General features: G+C 37.3%; 1 protein-coding gene across 1 annotated transcript in view; it reads left to right on the forward strand.

The window, feature by feature from the left end:
• Positions 1–8,050: 8,050 nt before the first annotated feature.
• sema6e (sema domain, transmembrane domain (TM), and cytoplasmic domain, (semaphorin) 6E) overlaps positions 8,051–22,968 on the forward strand; it is a gene marked incomplete at its 5' end in the record, with an annotated part of 62,478 nt that continues 47,560 nt past the window's right edge. Inside the window, 5 exons of the mRNA XM_048153125.1 lie at positions 8,051–8,189; positions 14,344–14,458; positions 14,919–14,976; positions 16,643–16,699; positions 17,832–17,933. Coding sequence (XP_048009082.1) covers positions 8,051–8,189; positions 14,344–14,458; positions 14,919–14,976; positions 16,643–16,699; positions 17,832–17,933 — 471 coding nt within the window. The remainder of the gene's footprint in view (positions 8,190–14,343; positions 14,459–14,918; positions 14,977–16,642; positions 16,700–17,831; positions 17,934–22,968) is intronic.

Genomic DNA, 22,968 nt, shown 5'->3' on the forward strand with positions numbered 1-22,968 from the left:
AGGGCCCATAAGCCGTTTTGTTAATTTTTTTGTTTTTGTTTTTCTCGAGAGCTCAGTTCCTGACACTCACATTTGCCGGACTAAATACAAACCAGAGTCCAGGTTTGTGTCTCTTTCAGCCTTTTTTAGCTCACCATTTTAGAAAACTCATGTGATTTTCATTCTTGTAAATCACATAGTAGCGCCAAGATCATAGATGTGATTCACATCAAGGAATGTTTGAACTGATTATAACTAAAATATAAGTTGTCTAGATGTGTCAACTAAATGTAATTGTGACTGTATATTTTCCGGTTACTGTGAGGATTATTAGGATGGACTTGCAGATTTTTATCAAGCGTGGCTTCGGCTCCTATTCTCCTTCTCAGAGACCCGGATGCTTTATGTGCAATTCAGCAGCAATTAGCCTCAATCTCTGTGTGACAAACAGGCATTCAGTGAAGGCTTCTCATCATTGCATGGTTGAAGGGTATAATTTAAAGCGCAAGTGCAATAATGTAGACTAATCAGCTGTGTTTATCTACTGACAGGACCTTCAAGAGCCCATCCACACCCCTTTTCCACTGAAATGCTGCTTTGCCAGGTGCCTGGATGCCACATTTCCACTGACTTGAGAACCAAAGGGCAATACATTTAACCTATCCACAAACAAATGGGCAGCAGATAGCACATCAAGTCTTATTCCTAATTTTGAGACTGTTTTTAGGCTATTTTAAAAGTAAATCAAACATTCAAATTGAAAGGTGTTTTTAAAAAAAAAAAAAAAAAAAAACAAGAGCTTTAATGGAGCATACAGACATTATTTAAATATTAGTTAAACATTAGTTAATTGTTAAAAATAAAAATAATTTAATAGAAATAAGTATTCAATAGAAAATTATTTAATAATTACATAAATATTAGTTTATGATTCAAATTCTGTTATTTATATTCTGGCAGATACCAATAAGCAGATAATCATTTTGTTATGGCTGATATTAAAATTGTATACTATTTTTTTGGATTGACTTCAAAATAAAAGACTAAAAATGAATTGAATTTAAGCATTACAATATAAAATAATGTATAATATAACATAGTATAATTTACTGTATGAAAAGTAAATATTTATTTTGAGATTTGCAATCAACTACATTTAACAGTGTTATTAAACTATTATTATTATTATTATTATTATTTATTTATTTATTATTTTAAGATTACCTTTAAGTGAGCATTAGAATATTTAAATTCTGGCAGATACCAATTAACAGATAATCATTTTATGGCTGATATTAAAATTGTATTCTATTTTTTGCTTCAAAAATAAAACACTAAAAATGAATGAATTTAAGCATCACAGTAATATACTGAATGAAAATAAATATTTTATTTCAAGATTTGCAAACAACCACATTTAACTGTTATAAAATTATTAATGTTATTTTAAGATTACCTCTAGGTGACAGTAAAGGTAAAAAGGGAAGGGAGCTGCACAATTAAACATCTGATATTTGCTTACCGATAAACTAAAAAGTCACAAATATTTGGACCATAACCATTATGATACCGATATACTATATTGTGCATTCTCACTGAATGAATCTCGAATACAGCTTTCTAACCCAGATCTGCTTTGCTTTAGTGGAAACGCTCTGAAAAGGTTCATACCGGACACATATTGGTGGAAGAGGCTTCCCAGGGGTTTCAATTGGCTCATTGAACTCACGCAGGGTTTTTGAATCTTATCAACTCGGAATGAAGTTGTAGAATCTCTGACTCAGTTGGATTCTAGGAACTCTATAAGTATTGTGAGAGAGAGGCCGGCCTCTGCCCCTGTTCACAGCTACTTGTGGGTCGCTGACAGCGGGGTTGCTGGGTAATGGGCCGTGGAGAGCCAGAGCACTAATGTGCTTAATCGTGTTTGAAATGACAGAGGAGCCCAGGGACAACAGACTTTATTATGTTGGACCATGTATACAGAGAGGAGACTCATTCAGTTTCTGCTTCTGAGGGTGTGAAAGGGTCCCAGAGTGGAAGAGAATGGGAGCAGGAGGGAGAGGGAGTGAGCGAAGTGTGTCCTTTTTATGTGTCACTTGGGACAAAAGGGGGTGAATCACATTAAAGATCGCCTAAATCTTATTTGAATTAAAAATCATGTTTCTTTCTCCCTTCTTGGCTGACATGATGTTTCCTTAAGCAGGTATTAAACCGCTGATGGAATTTAAATTCATCCGTGTAAGATTTTAATAGTAATTTTTATCGTGAGCCAGCAGTGATAAAAGCCAGGCTTGTTAAACAGAGTCAACCTGTAAATGAATATAGATCTTTTAAAAGTGATACGACCGCATAGGTCGTGCACCATAAAAACTCGCCGTTCTCTTCCCTTCAGGGTTTCCATGCTGGCCAAGTGTTTTTTTTTTTTTTTTTTTTAAGTGCTGCAAGCCAAGCCAAGGAGCTGTTGGTAAATCCAAATGAATGTCGGATAATCAATCCTGAGCTCAAGAGATTTCTCCTCCTCAAACTTCAGTGCAGCCTTTTTTCTCCCCGCCGCCGCAACAACTCTGCCTCATTTACCAGGAACCCGCAATGGGGCCTGGTGCTCTTCCCACATCGAGCCAACAGAGAGCCAGGGCTGACCCCATGGAGGAAGTGAGGGATAAGCAGGGGTTTAGTCAAATATCGACAGCTGTCTGCTCATCAGTGCCTTGCGTCTCTTCGAACGCCACATGAATGCACACTGATTAGAAGACGGAGAGAGATGCAAACACGCACACACATTTGTGTGTGCCACCTGCCTGGATAAGGGGGGTAAACTACTGTTTCTCTTGAAGCCAATACGAAAGTGACTTAAACTGCAGTTCATCGATTGACCGCTAGGGACAGGCTCCAAAAGGGAGCAGAATCTCATTGAGCCCCATGTTAAAATGCCCAACTTTACAGCAGAAAAAAAAACATGTTAACAGCTGGTACAAATTGTGGTTTTGGTCTATATAGCTAATTATGCCCTTCATGATTATGAGGGGGGTAATTTTTTTTTTTATAACTCATCCGTTTAAATTAAGGGCACGGCCACTTGAGTGACAGGTGTATTGCCGTCACGACCCTCAAGGATGCGCTGCCAAGATGGCAACGGGAGGCTTTAGGTTTCAAAAATGCTCTTCGGAAACCTACAGGTGATGTCACGGACACTACGTCCATATTTATTTACAGTCTATGATTGAAACCTTTGGGGTCATTAGGATTTTTTTATGTTTTTGGAAGATGTCTCTTATGCTTCAAGTCTCTATTTATTTGATCAAAAATACAGTAAAAATGTAATATTGTGAAATAATATTATTGCAATTTTCATTTGAATATATATTAAGTTTTCATTTATGCCTATGATAGCAAAGCTGAATTTTCAGCATCATTACGCCTGACTACAGTGTCACATGATCCTTAAGAAATCATTCTAATATGTTGATTTGATACTAAAAAAGCATTTCTTCTTATTATCAATGTTGAATGAATGTTAAATGAATGCATCAGTGCAAACTTTTGAACTGTAGATGAATGTACTATAGAAAAATGTCCAAGCTGCACTTTTCCATTCAATAGAACTTAATGGTGACTAGAGCTGTAAAATTAGTGAATAATTTTTCGGCCTGTTTCTCGCACAAATGTATTATCTGCACTACATTCCAAGTCTTCTAAAGGCCTAAGTCATATATGTACTACACATACTATGTTTCTGTTTTGTTTATTGTTTGCTTTTTGGAGATGTTCACTATCCACTTTCATTATATAAAAAATAGCTGCTCCAATATTCTGCTAACCTACTCCTTTGACATTTTACGGAAGAATGAGGTGCCATTGTTTTGGATTGACATTGACATGAGTTGGTGTATTTTCATTTCTTGGTGAATCGCTAAAATATATATGGATGTGGTCTGTTTTAGAGTGATGTGGCTTTATACTCAGAGATGTGCTACGTACCAATCCTTGAAATTAATAGATTTTTGCAATTATACTTTAAAGCCTACCGAAATATCCTGAGATTTGAATGCAGCTCAATGAGAAACTTGGCTTTGTGAGCCATCAAGCACCCCCTTGAGGAAGACCACTTTGTGTAGAAACAGTTATTAGTTAGCTAATGTCTGCTTTATTATTGAATCTCTATAACTGAATTATTGAACTCTCTATTGGTTCCAATGTGCACTTCAAAACTGAAGTCAGTATGCATTGAAGTTCTGATATTGAACTAGAATCTATAGAGCAGTTTCTTTGGTTGTATGTGTCTATGCAGTGTATATATTTGCAAAGAAAATTAATATGGCTTTGAAAGATTATCTACCCAACAACTGCTCTCTGTGGCTGAAGAAGATCCTTTAGCTAATGTCAGATTGGCATACCATAAATGTCTTGTCAATGTTATTGATTAGCATTTAACATACGGTCAACCAAATAGCAGAATTTTTACATAATGGGGTGTTTGCTTCTCTGTGAACAATACTCGTGATTCTGCCTTGAAACTTGGCTGAAAATCATTGTGCCAAGACTTGTAAACCATTGTTGGAACCTGCATTTGCTTTAGCCTGGCTGTGATTTGCAGAGCTTTACAGAGACAGAGAGAGTGAGCTGAGGGGAAGTAATTAAGTCCAAATCCATTTAGGTCATTTAATTAATTGAGGGACACATTCACTGGTTTCCCAGTCCTATCAGTGTTCACATCAGCCTTGAGTGCTGATTGAGATGCCATTTGGAGCATATATTAATGGCAGCAGAGAGAGCAGCAGAGGAATGGGCTGTCTTGTCTTATCTACACAACACCGCTGAGGTCTCAAACTTTTGAGTCTCTAAAGAGGGCTTCGCCTTGAGTGAAAGGGACATCTTTATATTGAAAAAATATTAGGATGAGACTTTAGTAGTTAAAGGTGCCCTAGAATCAAAAATTGAATTTACCTTAGCACATGAATAACAAGAGTTCAGTACATGGAAATGACATACAATGAGTCTCAAACTCCATTGTTTCCTCCTTCTTGTGTAGATCTCATTTGTTTAAAAGACCTCTGAAGAACAGGCGAATCTCAACATAACACCGACTGTTACGTAACAGTCAGGATCATTAATATGTACGCCCCCAATATTTGCATATGCCAGCCCATGTTCAAGCCATTACACAAGGGCAGCCAGTATTAACGTCTGGATCTGTGCACAGCTGAATCATCAGACTAGGTAAGCAAGCAAGAACAATAGCGAAAAATGGCAGATGGAGCAATAATAACTGACATGATCCATGATTACATGATATTTTTAGTGATATTTGTAAATTGTCTTTCTAAATGTTTCGTTAGCATGTTGCTAATGTACTGTTAAATGTGGTTAAAGTTACCATCGTTTCTTACTGTATTCACGGAGACAAGAGCCGTCGCTATTTTCATTTTTAAACACTTGCAGTCTGTATAATTCATACACACATCTTCATTCTTTATAAATCTCTCCAACAGTGTGTAATGTTAGCTTTCGCCACGAAGCACAGCCTCAAACTCATTCAGAATCAAATGTAAACATCCGAATAAATACTATACTCGCATGATCCGACGCATGCATGCAGTATGCATGACAAACATCTTGTAAAGATCCATTTGAGGGTTATATTAGCTGTGTGAACTTTGTAAATGCACTGTATTATAGTCGAGAGCTCGGGGGGCACGGAGCGCGATTTAAAGGGGCCGCAGCCTGAAACGGTGCATAGTTAATGATGCCCCAAAATAGGCAGTTAAAAAAATTACTTTAAAAAAATCTGTGGGGTATTTTGAGCTGAAACTTCACAGACACATTCAGGGGACACCTTAGACTTAAATTACATCTTGTAAAAACTGGTTCTAGGGCACCTTTAATCCATAAAAAGGGGGGTGGGATGATTTTGGACATAACATTTGTTTCATTTGTTTAGATATACTCTTTCTCTCTCCTTTTTCTTTTCCCTCTCTTGTTCTTGTATTCGTCAGTTTTCACATGATCACCCCATCATCAATTCCTTGAAAAGCAACACAGCTTTTTGCTTTGGTTCTGCAGTCACAAGACATCCGGATGGCATAGATTGTGCTCATCTTGTTGTGATGTCTTGTTTGTTTGTCCATATGAAAATGACCCCATGATCCTTTCAGCTTCAGTCCGGGGAAGATGATGCCTCACATTTTGTGCTGTATTAGTTCTAGAAGAGCGTGTGTGTATATGCTCCATTAGGAGCGTACCACCCTGTCCCTGTACTCAGTTCTCTAAGTATAGCTAATCCATCAGACATAATGTCCCATTATATAGCCCTGACAGTGCGTATCTGTGTGGGCACAGGAGGTGATTAATACTGATCGGGCTTGATATAATGCTAAAGTGAGATGTTTATTTGAGTTGCTGATCCAAAATACAGGCTGATCATTAAAATTTAAAGGACACACAGCAGTGTTTCTAAACTGATGGGTCACAACAGAAATGAGTCACAGGTCTGTTCTGATAGCAGTCAGGATGGAAAAACATAAAATAAAAAAGGCAAATAATCATGTAATCATGCATAATTATGATAGAAAAATAAACAGACTTATCTGCTTCTAAAAGGAAGAGAAAATGTTTCTTGTATCTTTATGTTGAAGTTAAAGATTGTGCATATTGGCGCACATTCATGTCACTTGGAATAAGCCAACTTAGGCAGACATAGACTGGTTTCAGGACTTCCAAAGTTCAGAAAAATATGACCCAGACTACATTTAAATATTGGTATAACAAGGATAAATGCATTTTGTGCAGTCAGTTATTGAAAAAAGAATCAAAATATAAGAGAGATTTAGAAATCAGAATTGTGAATTTTCCTTTTTAGGCAGTCATGTTAATAATTTCGCGTATTTTAGACCAATGGGGTTTGTGATTATATTAATATATTTCTGTATTTCCTCTTAAGTACATTTTTGTTTATGTTTGTAATGGGTTGCCACTTGATTTCCGATGTAAAATCTGCATCCCAAAGCAAAACCAGTTGAGAAACACTGTATTAGAGGACAGTCCATCCTCTTTTTGTCCATTGCATTGTGTATAATATAACCTGATGCCAAACTCATTAATGTTAGTATCTCAGTCTATTATGAATCTAATACAAACACTCGAAGCGGCCATCAATAATTCAGCCTATTTTCAATAGAACTTTTTGGCAAGAGATTTTCATTTTTTCCATTGCCCTGAAAATAAGTTTTTGATCCATCCCTGTTGGCCTCGTGTAAAAGCTGACAGACTGAGACGGCATCCCAGCAGCCTTTGCGGTTAATTGAGTTAAGTCACCTGTGAAAGACTGTACAGTTCGAGTCAATGAGCCAGGTGTCCCCCAGGCTGGGGCCCCTTATAATATAACCTATTGTGCTTTCGCACACTCAGTCCATATCTCTTTCTTTCCTGAGCTCTGTTTCTCCATTATTACGTTGGGCATGTTAATAAGAGATATGCTGTCACTGTCTGACTGTAGGATGCTTGAATATTACATTTCATTAAAGAGATAGTGAAAGTGAAATATCAGTCATTATTTACTCACCCTGTTGACAACCTATCTGGCTCACTTTCATCCAGAAAGGAACATTGCACTTGTTGCTATATATTTTCCAGGCAGTTAGTCTGGATGGCGACTCTTTCAAGCTTAAAAAATGATGCAAAATAGTCATGGCAGTATCCTAAAAGATGTACAGTGCATGTGACTCCTCATGTGCTGCATTAGACTTCTGAAGTTGCATGAACCATTTAATGCCACTTTCTGAAGCTTGAAAGTCTAGGTCCCCATTTATTGTAATTGGATGTAAAAGCACAATTTTTAACATTTCACATTTTGAAGTCATAGATTTGGAACGACATGGCAATGACTTTCACAATCATTCAGTCACATGTACAGTACAAGTTGTTCAGTCAGGTAGAAGCATACAAAGTGATTTTTGCAGTGCTTTTTTTTTTACAGAAACGGCAGTTGTTGTCATCGCCCTCTTTCTTGTCTTTTCAGGTGGTGTTCAATCTACTCTGTGTCATGCTGTGTGGCTGACTTCTATGCTCTAGCTGAAATGAGGTTGGTGATTTTGGGTCGCGGCCCCTCTTGGCCTTGACCCTCACGCTCGCCCTCACCTGCCTAAAGCATCTGTGCCATGGTGCGACGCCCTTTCCTCAGGACCTGGAGCCCATCAGCACCGTTGGTAGTGAACGTAAGTATGAAACTATGAAACACCACTTAGCACTGCAGTTCCTGGGATAAAAGTGACATCATTTCACTGATTAGTTTTTAACTTCAGGCATACTAAAAGTGTTAAAACCTTAGTTTGTTTTCATATCTTTATAATTCAATCAAGACATTTGGAATGATGAATGCTTTATCTTGCATGATATATAGCAATAGGCGCATTAAACCGTACCCAGAGTTTAAAAGTAAACCGCCTGCCAAGCAATCAGGTCTTGGCAGGCATAAAGCATTTCACACGCCAAATACATATATCAGCAGCCACGGCTGCCAAGTCCATCCTCACTCCACCTTCACGTTCCCAGCCCTAATCTACCCCATCCTGGTTTTCCGCCCCATGCTACTCTCCAGCTTCCAAACCTATTGGGTCTGAGAGAGCAGCTTCACTCTGAGCTGCTGTGAAGTTGTTACTAATTGGCAAATAAAAACTCCTCAGTCTTGGCTGTGTAGCAAACAGCAGTGTGCAGAAAAGGCCGACTCAATTGCAAATGAGGTGTGATAGTGTGAAGTGTTTACTGTTTTATGTTGATATTTTGGGGACAACCCATTTTTATACAGACTATGCAATCCAGCACTATATTTTTCATAATTCTTAAAAGGTTAGTTCACCCAAAAATGAAATTTCTGTCATTAAGTACTCACCCCCATGTCTTTCCAAACCCGTAAGACCTTTGTTCATCTTCGGAACACAAATTAAGATATTTTTGATGAAATCCGAGAGGTTTACATAATTAAACATAATTACCACATTCAACACTGTTTACATTGTATAGACAGTGCAGGCTTCCGGGTTCTACGTCAGAACGCCGACTCGGTATTGGCCGACGCTGTACACGTGAGCAGCACGACCCATGCATGTGATGCTGATGCAGGAGACGCCCAATACTGAGTCGGCGTTCTGATGTACAACCTGGAATCCTGCACTGTCTATACAACGTAAACTGCATAGGAGAATGGCAGGGGAGAAGAAATTGTTGAATAAAGTCATTATTTTTGTTTTGTTTTTGCGCATAAAAAGTATTCTCATGACTTCTTAACATTTCAATGTGGGATAAACAAAACCTTGGATATCATCAGAAATATCCTAATTTGTATTCCGAAGATGAACGAAGACTTCCATGGATGCACAACGCTGTTTTCTGCCAGCTGGCAACCTGGGGTTTTGAAATACTATTGGGTAAATTGGCAGCGGGCAGGATCACACGGACCAAAACAAAAATAGACATTCCGACACGGAATGCACATTTCAAAGTAGAATAACTGGCTGCTTAGCATGTTTCCTAAATCTCTGCAAACATATTATGGTATTTTGTGCTGTAGTACAGTCAAAAACATTTCATACAGCACCTTTAATACAAGCTTTGAATGTTAGCTTCAAAAAATCTTGATTGAAAATTTTGAGGATGGATGGATGGACAAAATGAAAGATGGATGGACTAATGGACGGACGGATGGATGGATAGATTCAAGATTCTTCAATTCTGAATATTCTGTTAAATTCTGAATTGTACTTTTGCTTTAGCTATTAAGTCATGTGGGGGCTGCAAATTTGAAGTTTAAATCTAGCCTGCAGTCCCATTTCTCTTCCCCCCCCCCCCCCCCCCCCCCCCCCAAAAAAAAAAAAAAAACTGAATTCGGCATGATGGATGTCATATGATTGATAGGGTTGACTCGGGGGGGAGGACATGTTTGAGCAGGTACAAGAGCTATGCAGGGTCTTTTGTTCTGCTGAAATGAGTGGACCACTTTTTGGAGAGAGCTGGACTCAAAAACAGATACTGAGCCTCAGGGCCATCGATGTACAGATAGCTGGGCTAATAGAGCTCTCCAAAAGGAACATCACACGAGTAATGAGACCCATTTATCAACCATTTCCACCTGTGTGAGTGTTTATGTGCTTACTGTATGTGTGTGTGGTTTTACATCCTGAGACTTTGCTTTGTGCTAGAGCCTTTACACATTGTAGTCTTTAAACCCATTAGATAAGTGCGACTATGTTCACACTGTAGCTAAATATGGTTTCACTCCTCTTCTGAATGAAAAATCTTAACATAAAATTCTTTTAGGGGAGTGACAACTGCAACATGTAACCAACTGTAACAACCAGTGTTATGTTTATTCTTGTTAAGATGATGGTTTGAAACATGTTTGGTCTGGACTATAATATATGGGTTTCTTGTGGAGTGCAGGGCTGGTGGGAACAACTACAGTGCAGAGAGACCATATCAAAATATGCAAATGAGTCAGACAGGTACCTCCATTTCTGTGTTTTTTTTTTTTTTTTTTTTTTTAGCACAACAGCTCAGAAGAGCTGGCAGCGAGTGCTGTCACTGCACTAACTAGTTGATCAATTTGCTTGGACACATTACACATTCTCACTATTAACTAACTATTAACTATGACATTTGCCCGAATAAACTCCTAATTACTGCTTATTAATAGTTAATAAGGTATTTGTTAAGTTTTGGTATTGGGTAGGATTAAGGAATGTAGAGTATGGTCATGCAGAAAAAGACATTAATCTGTGCTTTATAAGTACTAATAAACAGCCAATATCCTAAGAATATGCATGCTAATAAGCAACTAGTTAATAGTGAGAATTGGACCCTAAACTACAGTGTAACTTTAAATTTAATTGTTCAATGTGATTGTCTTTGTTCTGAACCGAATTGAAAAACTAGTTGTTACTGCAGTTCGTGCATTTGCATATTTTGATACCAGTCTGCCTCTATCCACCATAGATGGTCCCATCAGCCCTGCGGTCTTGGTGCAGCCTACACATTACTGGTGGAAAAAAAAGGAGCATCTTAACAGGCTTTAACAAAATATGGCATCTTTGTTGATTTCACTGTTGGCATCCATGTTTTTTGAGCTGAGTTCGTTAAATCTGTGCTATATGAACAGAACCACACTGGACTAGTTGTCTCTCATGGTATCCAGTGCGATCATCTTTGATCTGTACTTAAAGGGATAGTTCACCCAAAAATGAAAATTTGCCATTAATTTACTCACCCACAGTCCAGTAACAGAAGATTAAAGTAGAACGGTAAAGAAAGTTTTTTGCTGAAACTGTGGTCCTTGGTGATTACAAAGACTATAGATATAGAAAGACTGTTTACTCCTATTAGTTATGTATGGGAGAAACTGCAAAGTGCAATATTGTGGAATACATCCCACCTTCTAAATAAAAAAGCCAATCGCTGATTAAAGTCATTGCATCATTGCAGCTGCCGTTAGAAGCTCCGGTTCCCATAGAAACCTGAGACTCGCGCTTAGGATTGCACATGCGCGTTGGCTTGTCTAGCCTGAAAAATAAGCTTTAGTAAAGCTATTTGAGCACAACATTTATGGGATAGCTCATGTCAGATTTTGTTGCTGATTTGAAATACGTTATTTAATTATGAGTTCGGCAAGCAGTTTTTGAGATTTCAGGATTTGCCTGAAATAGCTGCCCGGAGGTATTGCAAATATGGCCGCCAAGTTAACAGACTTTCCTTGAAAGGGACTTTGGTGATTCATATAGTGCAAGTCAATGGCTACCGTCACTTTGAGAGTTATATCAGCTATAACATGAAAATATTATTTGTATTTATTTGTTTTTAATCATGATATGGGCCTCTAATGTCAATAGGACATCCCTAGTTTATTGTTATTCACTGCTATCGTGAGAATAGAAACTTTGGTTATGTGTTCATCCAGACAGTATGTGAAACTTGGCAGACTGAAAATATATATTAGACCTGTTAGTAAATACCCTCAATGTGAATGTTGCCATAAGGCTGGAATACACTACACTGTCCAGATGTTTGTTTGCCCCAATTTATAATTGGGTGAGTTGATGCTAGTTGCTGAAAGATTTTGGGCAGTTGGAGTTGACAGATTTCCCAGACAATCGTGTAGTGTATGATGTATCAAACGTATTTGATATTTTGAGGCAATTTTAGAACACATTATTTTCATTTGTCATGCGTCTCCTAGCAAGGAGGCATATGTTTCTGTGGGAGTTTGTTGTGTTTGGAACAACTTGAAAGTCTGGTAGTGTGTGATCCTCAGTTGATTAGTGTAAGATGCTCAGTTTTTCTTTGTAACCGTTTACAAAGTCTGCAAGTTTATGATGCTTAGCATTTTAAAATCAAAGTTCAGATTCCATCCTTTAAAATGTATAACTTCAGTTTGGTTGAATAATCTTAAATTATTTTGAAGAATGAAGCTGAGAATTCTAGAATATTCATTCTCATGCAGTGAGTTCATGCAGTGTTTTTCAGACTTGTGAGAGTCATGTGGATTGAAGTTTCTTTCTCATATCACTGGTTCATTGGCTCTGGCTGTATGTTGAGATGCAGACACTCTGGGTGATCTTTATTGAGGGATGATCCTGCCGAGATCAGATGATGGTGTTTACCCAGTCAGTGTCTTTGAAAAAAGAGTGAAGTTTCTACTCCAGTTTAACCCTTACATGTTTGTTTACTGTAGCTCCTGAACATCAGAGCGAGCTCCAGTTCCTGCTGCGGCCACCTGTGGTCTGCCAAGCTAAGGAGAAACTCGAAACAATACTTTCATAATCTCTGAGTAACTGTAGAAACAGGAATCATTATAAAGTCCAGATTTTATTTCCACCCCAAGGTCATATTTCCCATCCTGTGTCTGCTACTTTTGAGCAGTTTCCAAACAGACCTGCAAATTAAAGGTCCCTGCAGGTCATTGTGAATGTCTCTGCGGGTCTGAAAATGTTGTGTAACCTACTCGACCTCTGAAAGAATGTGCATGCCAAAGTGACTTGTGACTCATCTTTGACATTGTGCTCGAAAGTAATCTTTTTAAGTGCAAATGAGATTAATTAGCAAATGACATTTGTGTAAACACACTTACACATCATAATTGCTAACAGCAAAGTGAGATCTGTGATATGAATCACTATAAACATTAAACAGTTTTTGATGTGGGAGGGTTTTTTTTTTTTCTTTTTTTTTTTTTAATCGAGGCCCCCAGGCAGAAAATGATTGGATCGAACCACCAAACTACGTTTTGTCTCCATCCACACTTCAGAATTTGTCATTTTTAATTGAAAATATGTATGTACACTGCCGTTCAAAAGTTTGGGATCGGTTTTTAATATTTTTAAAAGCAATCTTTTATGCTCACCAAGGATACATTTATTTGATTAAAAATACACAAAAAAAGTAATATTGTGAAATATTATTACAATTTAAAATAACTTTTTTATTTGAAAAATAGAAAAAAATGTGCATGTTTCTATTGTTGCTTCTGAAATTTTTATGACAAGATTTACTAGACAATACTTAAGACTAGACAAAAAGGTTAGTTCACCCAAAAATGAAAATTCTGTCATTAATTACTCATCCTCATGTCGTTCCAAACCCATACGACCTTCGTTCATCTTCGAAAAACACAAATTAAGATATTTTTGATGAAATCCGAGAGCTCTCTGACTCCTCAATAGACACTAATTTAACCACCAATTTCAAGTTCCAGAAAGGTACTAAAGACATCATTAAAATAGTCCATGTGACTACAGTGGTTCAACCTTTATTTTATGAAGCGACGAGAATACTTTTTGTGCACAAAAACGAAACAAATATAATGACTTTATTCAACAATATCTTCTCTTCTGTCATTGTCCTACGCTTTTTACATCCAGCGCTTCCAGGTTCTACGTCAGAACTCTAGCTCAGTATTGGCCAAAGCTGATCACGTAAGCAGCACGACGCATGCATGCAATGCTGATGCAGGAGCCGGCCAATCAGGACTCGCCATTCTGACGTAGAACCTGGAAGCACTGGACGTAAACGCCGTATGAGAATGACACAGAAGAGAAGATATTGTTGAATAAAGTCATTGTTTTTGTGCACAAAAAGTGTTCTCGTCGCTTCATAAAATGACGGTTGAACCACTGCAGTCACATGGACTATTTTAATGATGTCTTTAGTACCTTCCTGGAACTTGAAATTGGTGGTTAAATTGCTGTTAAGCTACACTTAATTTGAAAATGTTGATGTGAAAATAAGAATAATCCTTCAGGTGCTACACTGACACCAAGATGGTACAGAGTGACCATTTCTAGTTGATTTTAACTCAAGTCTTTTCTCTTCCCTATCATGAAGACACCTACCTATACCCCAGTTTCCAGGGGAACATGTCAGATAACGACACTGCCAGACTGGGGCTGGATTTTCAGAGGATGCTGCGCATTAACCACATGGTCTACATTGCTGCAAGGTATGTCATGTCAGTTCAATCACATGCTCGCACTGCACACAACACCACAGCCGCACACATTTCAAAAGATGCAACATCGACTAGGAATTCCAGACCTCTGGATCCATACAGACTAGTGCTGTTTCTCCAGACGCCTGCAGCGATAAGACCCACACACTAATGATAGAGGTCGTGTGATTGGGCCAATCAGTCTCATTCAGACCTGGATTGCAGACAGATGGATGTTCGCTCGCTCTCTGACACCTTTCTCACCCCTTCTATTTCCTCTGTGTCTGTCTCTTCACCACTCATGCTCTCTCACTCTCGTTTTTGCTGTCCTCTGCCCCCTTCAATTCAGCTCAAGGTGTTATTGGCACTGTATTGTTACTTATTGAAAGAAATGGCAAAAAAAAATCTCAGTTGCTCAAACACTTGATGAGAATATTGGCATTTCTGTCTGTCTCTCTCTGTGTCTCTGTAGAGATCACGTTTTTGCCATTAACCTCAGCGCTTCAGTGGAGCGAATCGTCCCCCAACAGGTAAGCTCACCTTTTTCTCAACTTTCTGTTTCAGGCTTTTCTAATGTTTTTCTTTCTCTCAGATCAGTGCTGTGAGTGCGTAAAGTGGAATATTCACTTTTATTCGTCTTTGGGGAAGGACCATTTAGAAATCCCATTTTTCAAATGAGCAATTCTCTTTATGGTGGCTTTAAAGGACGCATATTCTACACTTTTATAACATTGTCTATTTTTCCCAGAGGTCTACTTGAAATGTTAGTCAAGGTCTCTTACACAAAAAACAGCCGTAATTTAGTTTCGCACGACCATTTTCCACCCTCAGTGTGACACTTGGAATTAAATAGGCTGTTTAAGCTACTGTACATTCTGTAAGATATGTTTATGCTAATGAGCTTTAACAACTAGCTTGTTTTAAACACATCAAATGTCTGTATCTCCCAGTTAAAATTGGTGTTGTGGTCAGAGCGTACCTTTGCCGATTCCATCCCCCTCTCTTTCCCACATCACTTTCTGTCTACTCTACTATCCTATCTCAATAAAGACACAAACTCCAAAAATAAATCTTTAAAAAAAAAGAGTTTGTATATTGCCCTGCCCCACATTAAAGCTCTTGACCTTCTCAACTGCATCAGGCGATTCAAATTATACAGCAATATCATAATTTGGATAGTAAAACTATAGTAAAAACTCTTTCAAATTATTTACTAATTAATTATTACCAAAACATAATATTTAACTGTACCACAACACTGTCATCCGTTTTATTTAATATTTATTTCTATAAAGAAAATACAAAATTTTAAACTGTATTTTTCATAATAGGCCTCATATAAAATGAATAGAAAATAAAATCGTTCATGTACTATTTAGCATGACCTCCTGAGGTTCATGATCAACATTTCTCAAGGTTAAGCATCTGCTTTCACTTAGTTTTTTGAAAAAGTGAAGAAAAAATAGCTTTTTTTTTATTGAAAGTATACATCTTAAGGTGTTTAAGAATCTATTTTTGTACCTTATTCAAGGTAAGTGGCTGTTTTTCCCCCTGAAAGACCCATTTTTTGCTGTTACATAGACTGAGGAGGCAGTTTTGAGTTCTGAATGTTAAGAGTTATTTAGTTAGACTTATTAGTTTGCTATTTTAAATAGCAATAGAAATCTTTTTTCCATCCTACGGTGTTGAAACTTACAGCAGTCATATCAAATGTAATAGTGTTGATGAAGCAGTCTGCTTATGGATAGATTGCTCACTCATTTGTCCTTTGGGTCTCACTGACATTATTATCTTAACTGTTGAGAGTAAGATGTCACTGCAGCAAATAGTTGTGTTAGTGAGAGTGTTGTTTTTAGCTTGTCATGGTATGTGTGTGTGGGTGTTGATTGCCTGCTGTTCCTGTTGGGTGGGCAGACATGGGGCGGCCCAGTAAATCTCTGAAATACAGCCTGACCTAATGACACCAACAAGCACGCACACACACACACACACACACACACACAACACAAACACTCAGATTGTTAACAACCTGAGACATCTCTCTTTTCCTTCTTGTTGCTCAGTGCTGCTTGTCTCTCTCTGTCTTTCCTCCTTTTTATGTTTATGTGTGATGCTTATTGAAGTAAATGAGTTTTTCCTATTGCAGCTGTTGTGAATAGTGATGAGCCCATGATTGTTTGTTTGTTTGTGTGGCAGAAACTGACATGGAAGACAAAAGATGTAGAGAAATGCACAGTCAGGGGGAAAAACAGCGTGAGTACACAACTCTTTTATTTCTCCTTTCCTTTTCTCCCTGTAATTGTGTGATAGAAGTCAGCAACTGTTGCATTAAGTGGTTATTAGTCTCGCATAGACAGACCTTTATCTAAATGGCAGGTCTGGGCCACATTGCAGCTTATTCTGGAAAAGAACAGGAAGATAGACAGGAAGAGACCATCTGAGCATCTGACAACCACATTTCATTTTGTAGTTTTGTGCCCATTAGAGGTGGATTTATCTGAAATAGATCCTACAGTAATAGACTGGTGAGGAAAATAAAATAGCCCAGCAGTCTGAATCCATGAATGGTTCTGCAGTAAATATCGGTATGAAGAAATGATAATATATCAGTATTAATGGACAATATATATTTTTAATCAGATATATTTTTTAGTTTATCTTAAGAGATGTTTTTAAATGTATCTGTATTGGATGATTTTAAATATTTAATTGGGCATTCTAATTTTCCTTTTTTTTTACTTTTAGATGCTCTTAGTTATCTAACACTGTATTTTTAGCCCATCTTAAAATATCTCTGTTTTGCCTAAATTCACTCACTTTAAACATTTTAAAAGATTTATTAGATTTTAATGATTTATTTTCAATTTATTTGGACAAAATAGCATAGAATTTTACTATGAACCATTTATCACTTATCGGCCAAAACGTGAAAATTATCCTCCAGAATTTTAATATTATAAATCCCTAAAAAACAAACTTGTTCTTATTGCTAAATGTTGTGTCAAGCCAGCCAATCAGATTAGAGATTGCCAGATCAAGAAGGCACTTGCCAGTTTTGTAATCAGTACGCATCAGATGGTCAGTAAATGGTCTGAAGCTAAGACTAAGTGGTTCACCACAGGTGGCTGTATATACATGATGATATTTGAACACACACACACAGGTTTTATAATATCATTGTTGGTTGAAGACTGTGTTGCAGTGAGCAAGTCAGATCCTGGAGCTCAGCATAGGGATTATGGTAATTTGTATGTGGAAGTGAAGGAAAAAAGGGAGTCAGTAATGATGCTCGCTGTAAGCTTCAGGATGAGTCAGTCTTTGTATGTGTTTGTCATGCAGGAGTTATATATAGTGCGAGTAAAAGCCAGTGTCTTGTCTTTCACAGGATGAGTGTTACAACTACATCAAAGTGCTGGTGCCACGTAACGACGAAACTCTCTTTGCATGTGGAACCAATGCGTTCAACCCCACCTGTCGCAACTACAAGGTATGATGAGTCTATTTCTGTCACACGCATACACACTCACTTACACACAGTTATAACCTCCTACAGATGAGTAGATTTCTGAAGCTTCCCTTTAAAGAATCAAAACTGACAGTCTACATGCACACATCTACCTAAATTTGTAAGCATTAAAATGAATTTGAATATTAGGCCTCTTCAGAAATGTATGTATAGTGCTCTTTCTCAGAAATGAATTAATATCCTATTTTTTTCTGTGAGGGAGGTCTGTTTTGTCCCACCAACACTGGCTGTTGGCTGAAATAAACATTTAGTTTTTTGCAGTTGCACTGAGCAATATTAACGAATGTCAAGTGTTAACTGGGTTTCCATCCACTTATTTTTGGAAAATTAGGGGTATAAAAAATGCTGGATGGAAGCATCAATAAATAAAATCAGGCAAATAAAAATATTAAAATGCACATAAAAAATGAAGGTGGATAAATGTTTTATTTGGTGTGCTCGTAAACTATGACAGAAATGCATTTAATTAATAAATTCCTAGATGTGTGTTAAATTTCGTGACTTTGCTTCAAGTCATGTGAATAATTCACTTAGATGATTGGCTGCTATTATTTCGATCAGATGATTGACTATTATTATTTACTTGGTAAGAAGACGTGCACTTAAAATATGATAGAAGTGCATTTACTGAATAAATTCTTTGATGCGCATCAAAAATTAGACTTTGCTTCAAGTAATGTGACTGAATCATTTGCTCAGATGATTGGCTGCTATTGCTGCCAGAATCATCTGACATCAAAAACCAGTAATTTATTACGTTTAATAAAAGAGCCATTTAGTGACTACAACATTTGTGTTCTTGCACATGTTTTTGTTCTTTTGAACACATGGTAAATGCTGTTTTATTTGCTAGTTATTTATTTCTATTTTCCATTTTTTCTTTTTTTTTTTCTTTTTTTCATGACAAACCCTGCTTAAAAGACAACTTGAAATCAAATCCTTTTTACTTTCTTAATTAATGTCCCTAGTATTAATCTTTCATTAAAATTAACCAATAATATCATAGATTTTTTTGTAGCTTTTCACAATCCAATCAAATAGCTACCTTAGAGCAAAAAGAAAATCCCATCCTACTGAAATACTTTCATTTGAAAATGTCATAAAATGTTAAATGCAGTTTTTTTTTTTTTTTATTGTATTTAAGAATCTCAAGGCTTTTTTTTTTTTTTTTGCTCCTTAAAAATATAGTTTATTCTGTGCCTGCACATATATGCAACATATCACTAGTTTAGTGATGTGGAATCATGCCTGTCCTGCGATTGATGGTTTTCCATCAACATTAGCAGATCTGTTCCTGAGCGGTGTGTGTGCGTGTGTGTTTTTGTTTGCCAGAGAGCATGTAAATCTGACTTAACTCTGGAGGAGGCCAGCAGGGAGTCAGCTAAACTCACGGATGAGGCTCTGCTCTCAACTTTTCCATTTGAGGCTCTTTGGAGATCCTGATTTATGCACTTTACCCTGAAGGCATCTTCCTTCCATATTCCTCTCTTTCCTCCTCCTCTCCACTTCTTTCTCAGTTTGTCTCCATTTCTCGTGCTCAGTCTCGTTTTTCTGCATCTCTCCGAGGAGAAGCCCGTTCTGTTAGAGCCCTGGAGAGGGACAATATGTCATGTCTTGCAAATCATGTCGCTCAGTTCCTCTGCATCGTCTCCTCACGCATTCCTTCACTCTCAACTCACAGCTCGAGCTGTGGAGAACTTTCTGGAAAACTGTGCAAGGAGAGGTTGAGGAGAGATTGTTATAGTTAGATAGTTAGATGTTACAATATATAGTTTTAGACTTTGAGAAAAGTTAAATTTACTATTTTCTCACTGTTAAACTTTCCATATTATTACGTTTAGATTACATTTGCTGTCATCTATTGCTCATTTTAAAGTTTTAAAACACTAATAATTGAATTATTATTATTATTATTATTATTAAAGGATTAGTCCACTTTTAAATACACTTTTCCTGATAAATTTACTCACCCCCATGTCATCCAAGATGTTCATGTCTTTCTTTCGTCAGTCGAAAAGAAATTAAGGTTTTTGAGGAAAACATTCCATGATTTTTCTCCTTACAGTGGATTTCAATGGCTACCAACAGATTGAAAGTCAAAATTACAGTTTCAGTGCACTTCAAGGGCTTTAAACGATACCAGATGAGTAATGAGCGTCTTATCTAGCGAACCGATCGGTCATTTTCGAAAAAAATACAACCGTTTATGCTTTATAAACAAAATATCGCGTGAATGTACTTTCCGCTTCCGCATTCTTCATAACGCTTACGCTGAATGTCCTATGCCTTCCCTATTCTACTTACAGAACGAACGCGGCGCCAGTTTAGTTTTTTTCTGTAACTTGAATAGGGAAGGCGTAGGACATTCAGCGTAAGCGTTATGAAGAATGCCGAAGCGGAAAGTACGTTCAAGGCGATATTTTGTTTATAAAGCATAAACGGTTGTATTTTTTTCGAAAATGACCGATCGATTCGTTAGATAAGACCCTTATTACTCATCTGGTATCGTTTAAAGCCCTTGATGCTGCACTGAAACTGTAATTTTGACCTTCAACCTGTTGGTAGCCATTGAAATCCACTGTAAGGAGAAAAATCCTGGAATGTTTTCCTCAAAAACCTTCATTTCTTTTCGACTGACGAAAGAAAGACATGAACATCTTGGAAGACATGGGGGTGAGTAAATTTATCAGGAAAAGTGTATTTAAAAGTGGACTAATCCTTTAAATAGGTCTTATTATGGGTTCTTATTATTACATTTTCAACTTACTTTAGTGTGTAATGTTACTGTTTGAGCATGAAAAAGGTCTGCAAAGTCCACTTCAAAGGGAGTTATTCTCTATATCAGTTAGCACTGTTTCTGAACCCCTTGAAACACCTTGATTATAGTCTTGAGGTTTCTTCAAGGGAATGTACACATCACAATATTCCTCATTTAAATAATTCACGCCCAAGGCATGCACAAAAGAAGGGGTGAGCAGGGGAATCAATTGGGTATGGCAAGATATGGCGGCTGCTGTACCTTGTGCCAAGTTCACATTGCAGTTCTTTTCACACTGCACGACTATCTGGGGTGGCATTCAGTTGCTGCTGTGTGCACATTGCACGACTGATCAGTGACGGACGGGGTTACACATTGCATGACTTTACAAAAGGAAGAATGTCGGACATTTGTAGGCAATTTCGCAAAAAATCTGTCAGCGAGTAAAAATCGGGGCTAAAATCGTGCAGTGTGAACTCAGCATTGGCTGCCTGCCAGTCAATGCAAAGTAAACTATTTCTATTGCAGAATTAACAGAGGTTGCGAATTGCAACCAACGGCTCTCACCCCTCCGTTTCGGTGCCTGACACAGGATAAAGATGTTGTCGTCTGAGACACCAGAGAGTAGCTAGTCAAGCAATGAGGTTTTTTCTTTCTTCTAACAAAGAACGGTCTCTTGCTTCTAATAAACCAGATGATTACTACTACTACTACTGCTACTACTACTTCTCTGTGCGTATTCAATGTAGTGACGATGCAAGTTGCCTCTAAAAATACCAACAAAGACGAACAACAACAACATAGTGACGAAACACGCTATGTAGAGCAGTTTGTCCATTTAGGGTTACTGTAGAAACATGCCGGCGCAAAATGGCGACTTAACATGTAACGTACTTTGTACACCACTGAAAACATAGTTATGTATATTATATTGCATTTCTATCAATAGATCCTCTTAAAATTTACACAGTGCACCTTTAATAAAAAAAGAAAAGCGAGTAAATTGCTTCTGTGGCTTGATGTGTCCATGGATTTATGTGCATATTTGAGGGTGGCTGTTTTAAATACTGTTTTTGCAATTCACTTCTGTATGAGTAGGATTTAGGTTATTCACATTTATATTAAAGCTGCTGTCCACGATTTTTGGCCCTCTAGCGGTTAATAAACAGAACTGCACGCGTCTTGCGGAAGAACATTGTAGCCGGAGCAGAGGTTGCGTTAGACTTTAACATTGTCCGTCATTTTGACGGACATGGTCGTAAAAATTCCGTCATAATCTATTACTACCAATCATTTTAATTTTCATATTTTAATTATAATAACACATTTAATTGCTTTTATTTTTGTTCACATTTGAACAAAAATAAAAGCAATTACATGTGTTATTATAACATTTGATCAAAAATAAAAGCAATTAAATGTGTTGTTATAATTAAAATATGAAAATTAAAATGATGGGTAATTCACACAATTCACACAATTTCTCTGTACTATAGGCTACGTGTTGGTAGCCATTAAAGAAAACGTAGTTTCATATTTATGTTTAAATAGTCCTGTGTTATGTTTTAAATTCATCTATTTGATTATGAAAAGTGAACAGCATGAGTAAGATGCATCATAAGCTGCGCAATATATAGGGAGACATGGAGTGGGTCAGAAATGATTTTGACCACTTCATTAAGTTTCGTTTTGTAGAAAGCCTTTCTTTAAAGTGAATTTCGTTTTGTAAAAAATGTATCTTAATTTTAATCAATGTTTCATCAATGATTCGTAAATCCCAGTCGCTCTTTTGGTAGGCTATATGCTGTTTTCAGTTGATGAATAAACAGTACATAGTGCGCCTCCCATGCAATAAATCGCAAGAGGCTTAAAGCTTTGTGTTGCTTTTGATATGGAACAAAGTCTCAGATTTCAAATTCTGTCCATTTCATTAAGAAATTCAAGCAATAAATACCGTTTGGGCGCTCTTTAACGTGGCGTCATATATCGTTGTAGCTTCTGGGTAGTCGCCTGTGAGTTATTAAACCCATAGCAAAAGATTTGTGCCAGTTTCATTTTTGTTCTGGATCCAGTACTCTGCTGCTACATTGGAGCGCACTCGCCACCAACTGGACAGGGGTGTGAATTACAGTTACAATTTACAATAGATCACCCTCAGTGTAATCTGTCAGCGTGACGGACGGCCTTCAGATTTTTCCATCAATGTTAAAAAAATTCCGTCAATGACGGAAAATTTTC

Source organism: Megalobrama amblycephala, linkage group LG13 (genome assembly GCF_018812025.1).
Source record: "Megalobrama amblycephala isolate DHTTF-2021 linkage group LG13, ASM1881202v1, whole genome shotgun sequence".
Taxonomy (NCBI): domain Eukaryota; kingdom Metazoa; phylum Chordata; class Actinopteri; order Cypriniformes; family Xenocyprididae; genus Megalobrama; species Megalobrama amblycephala.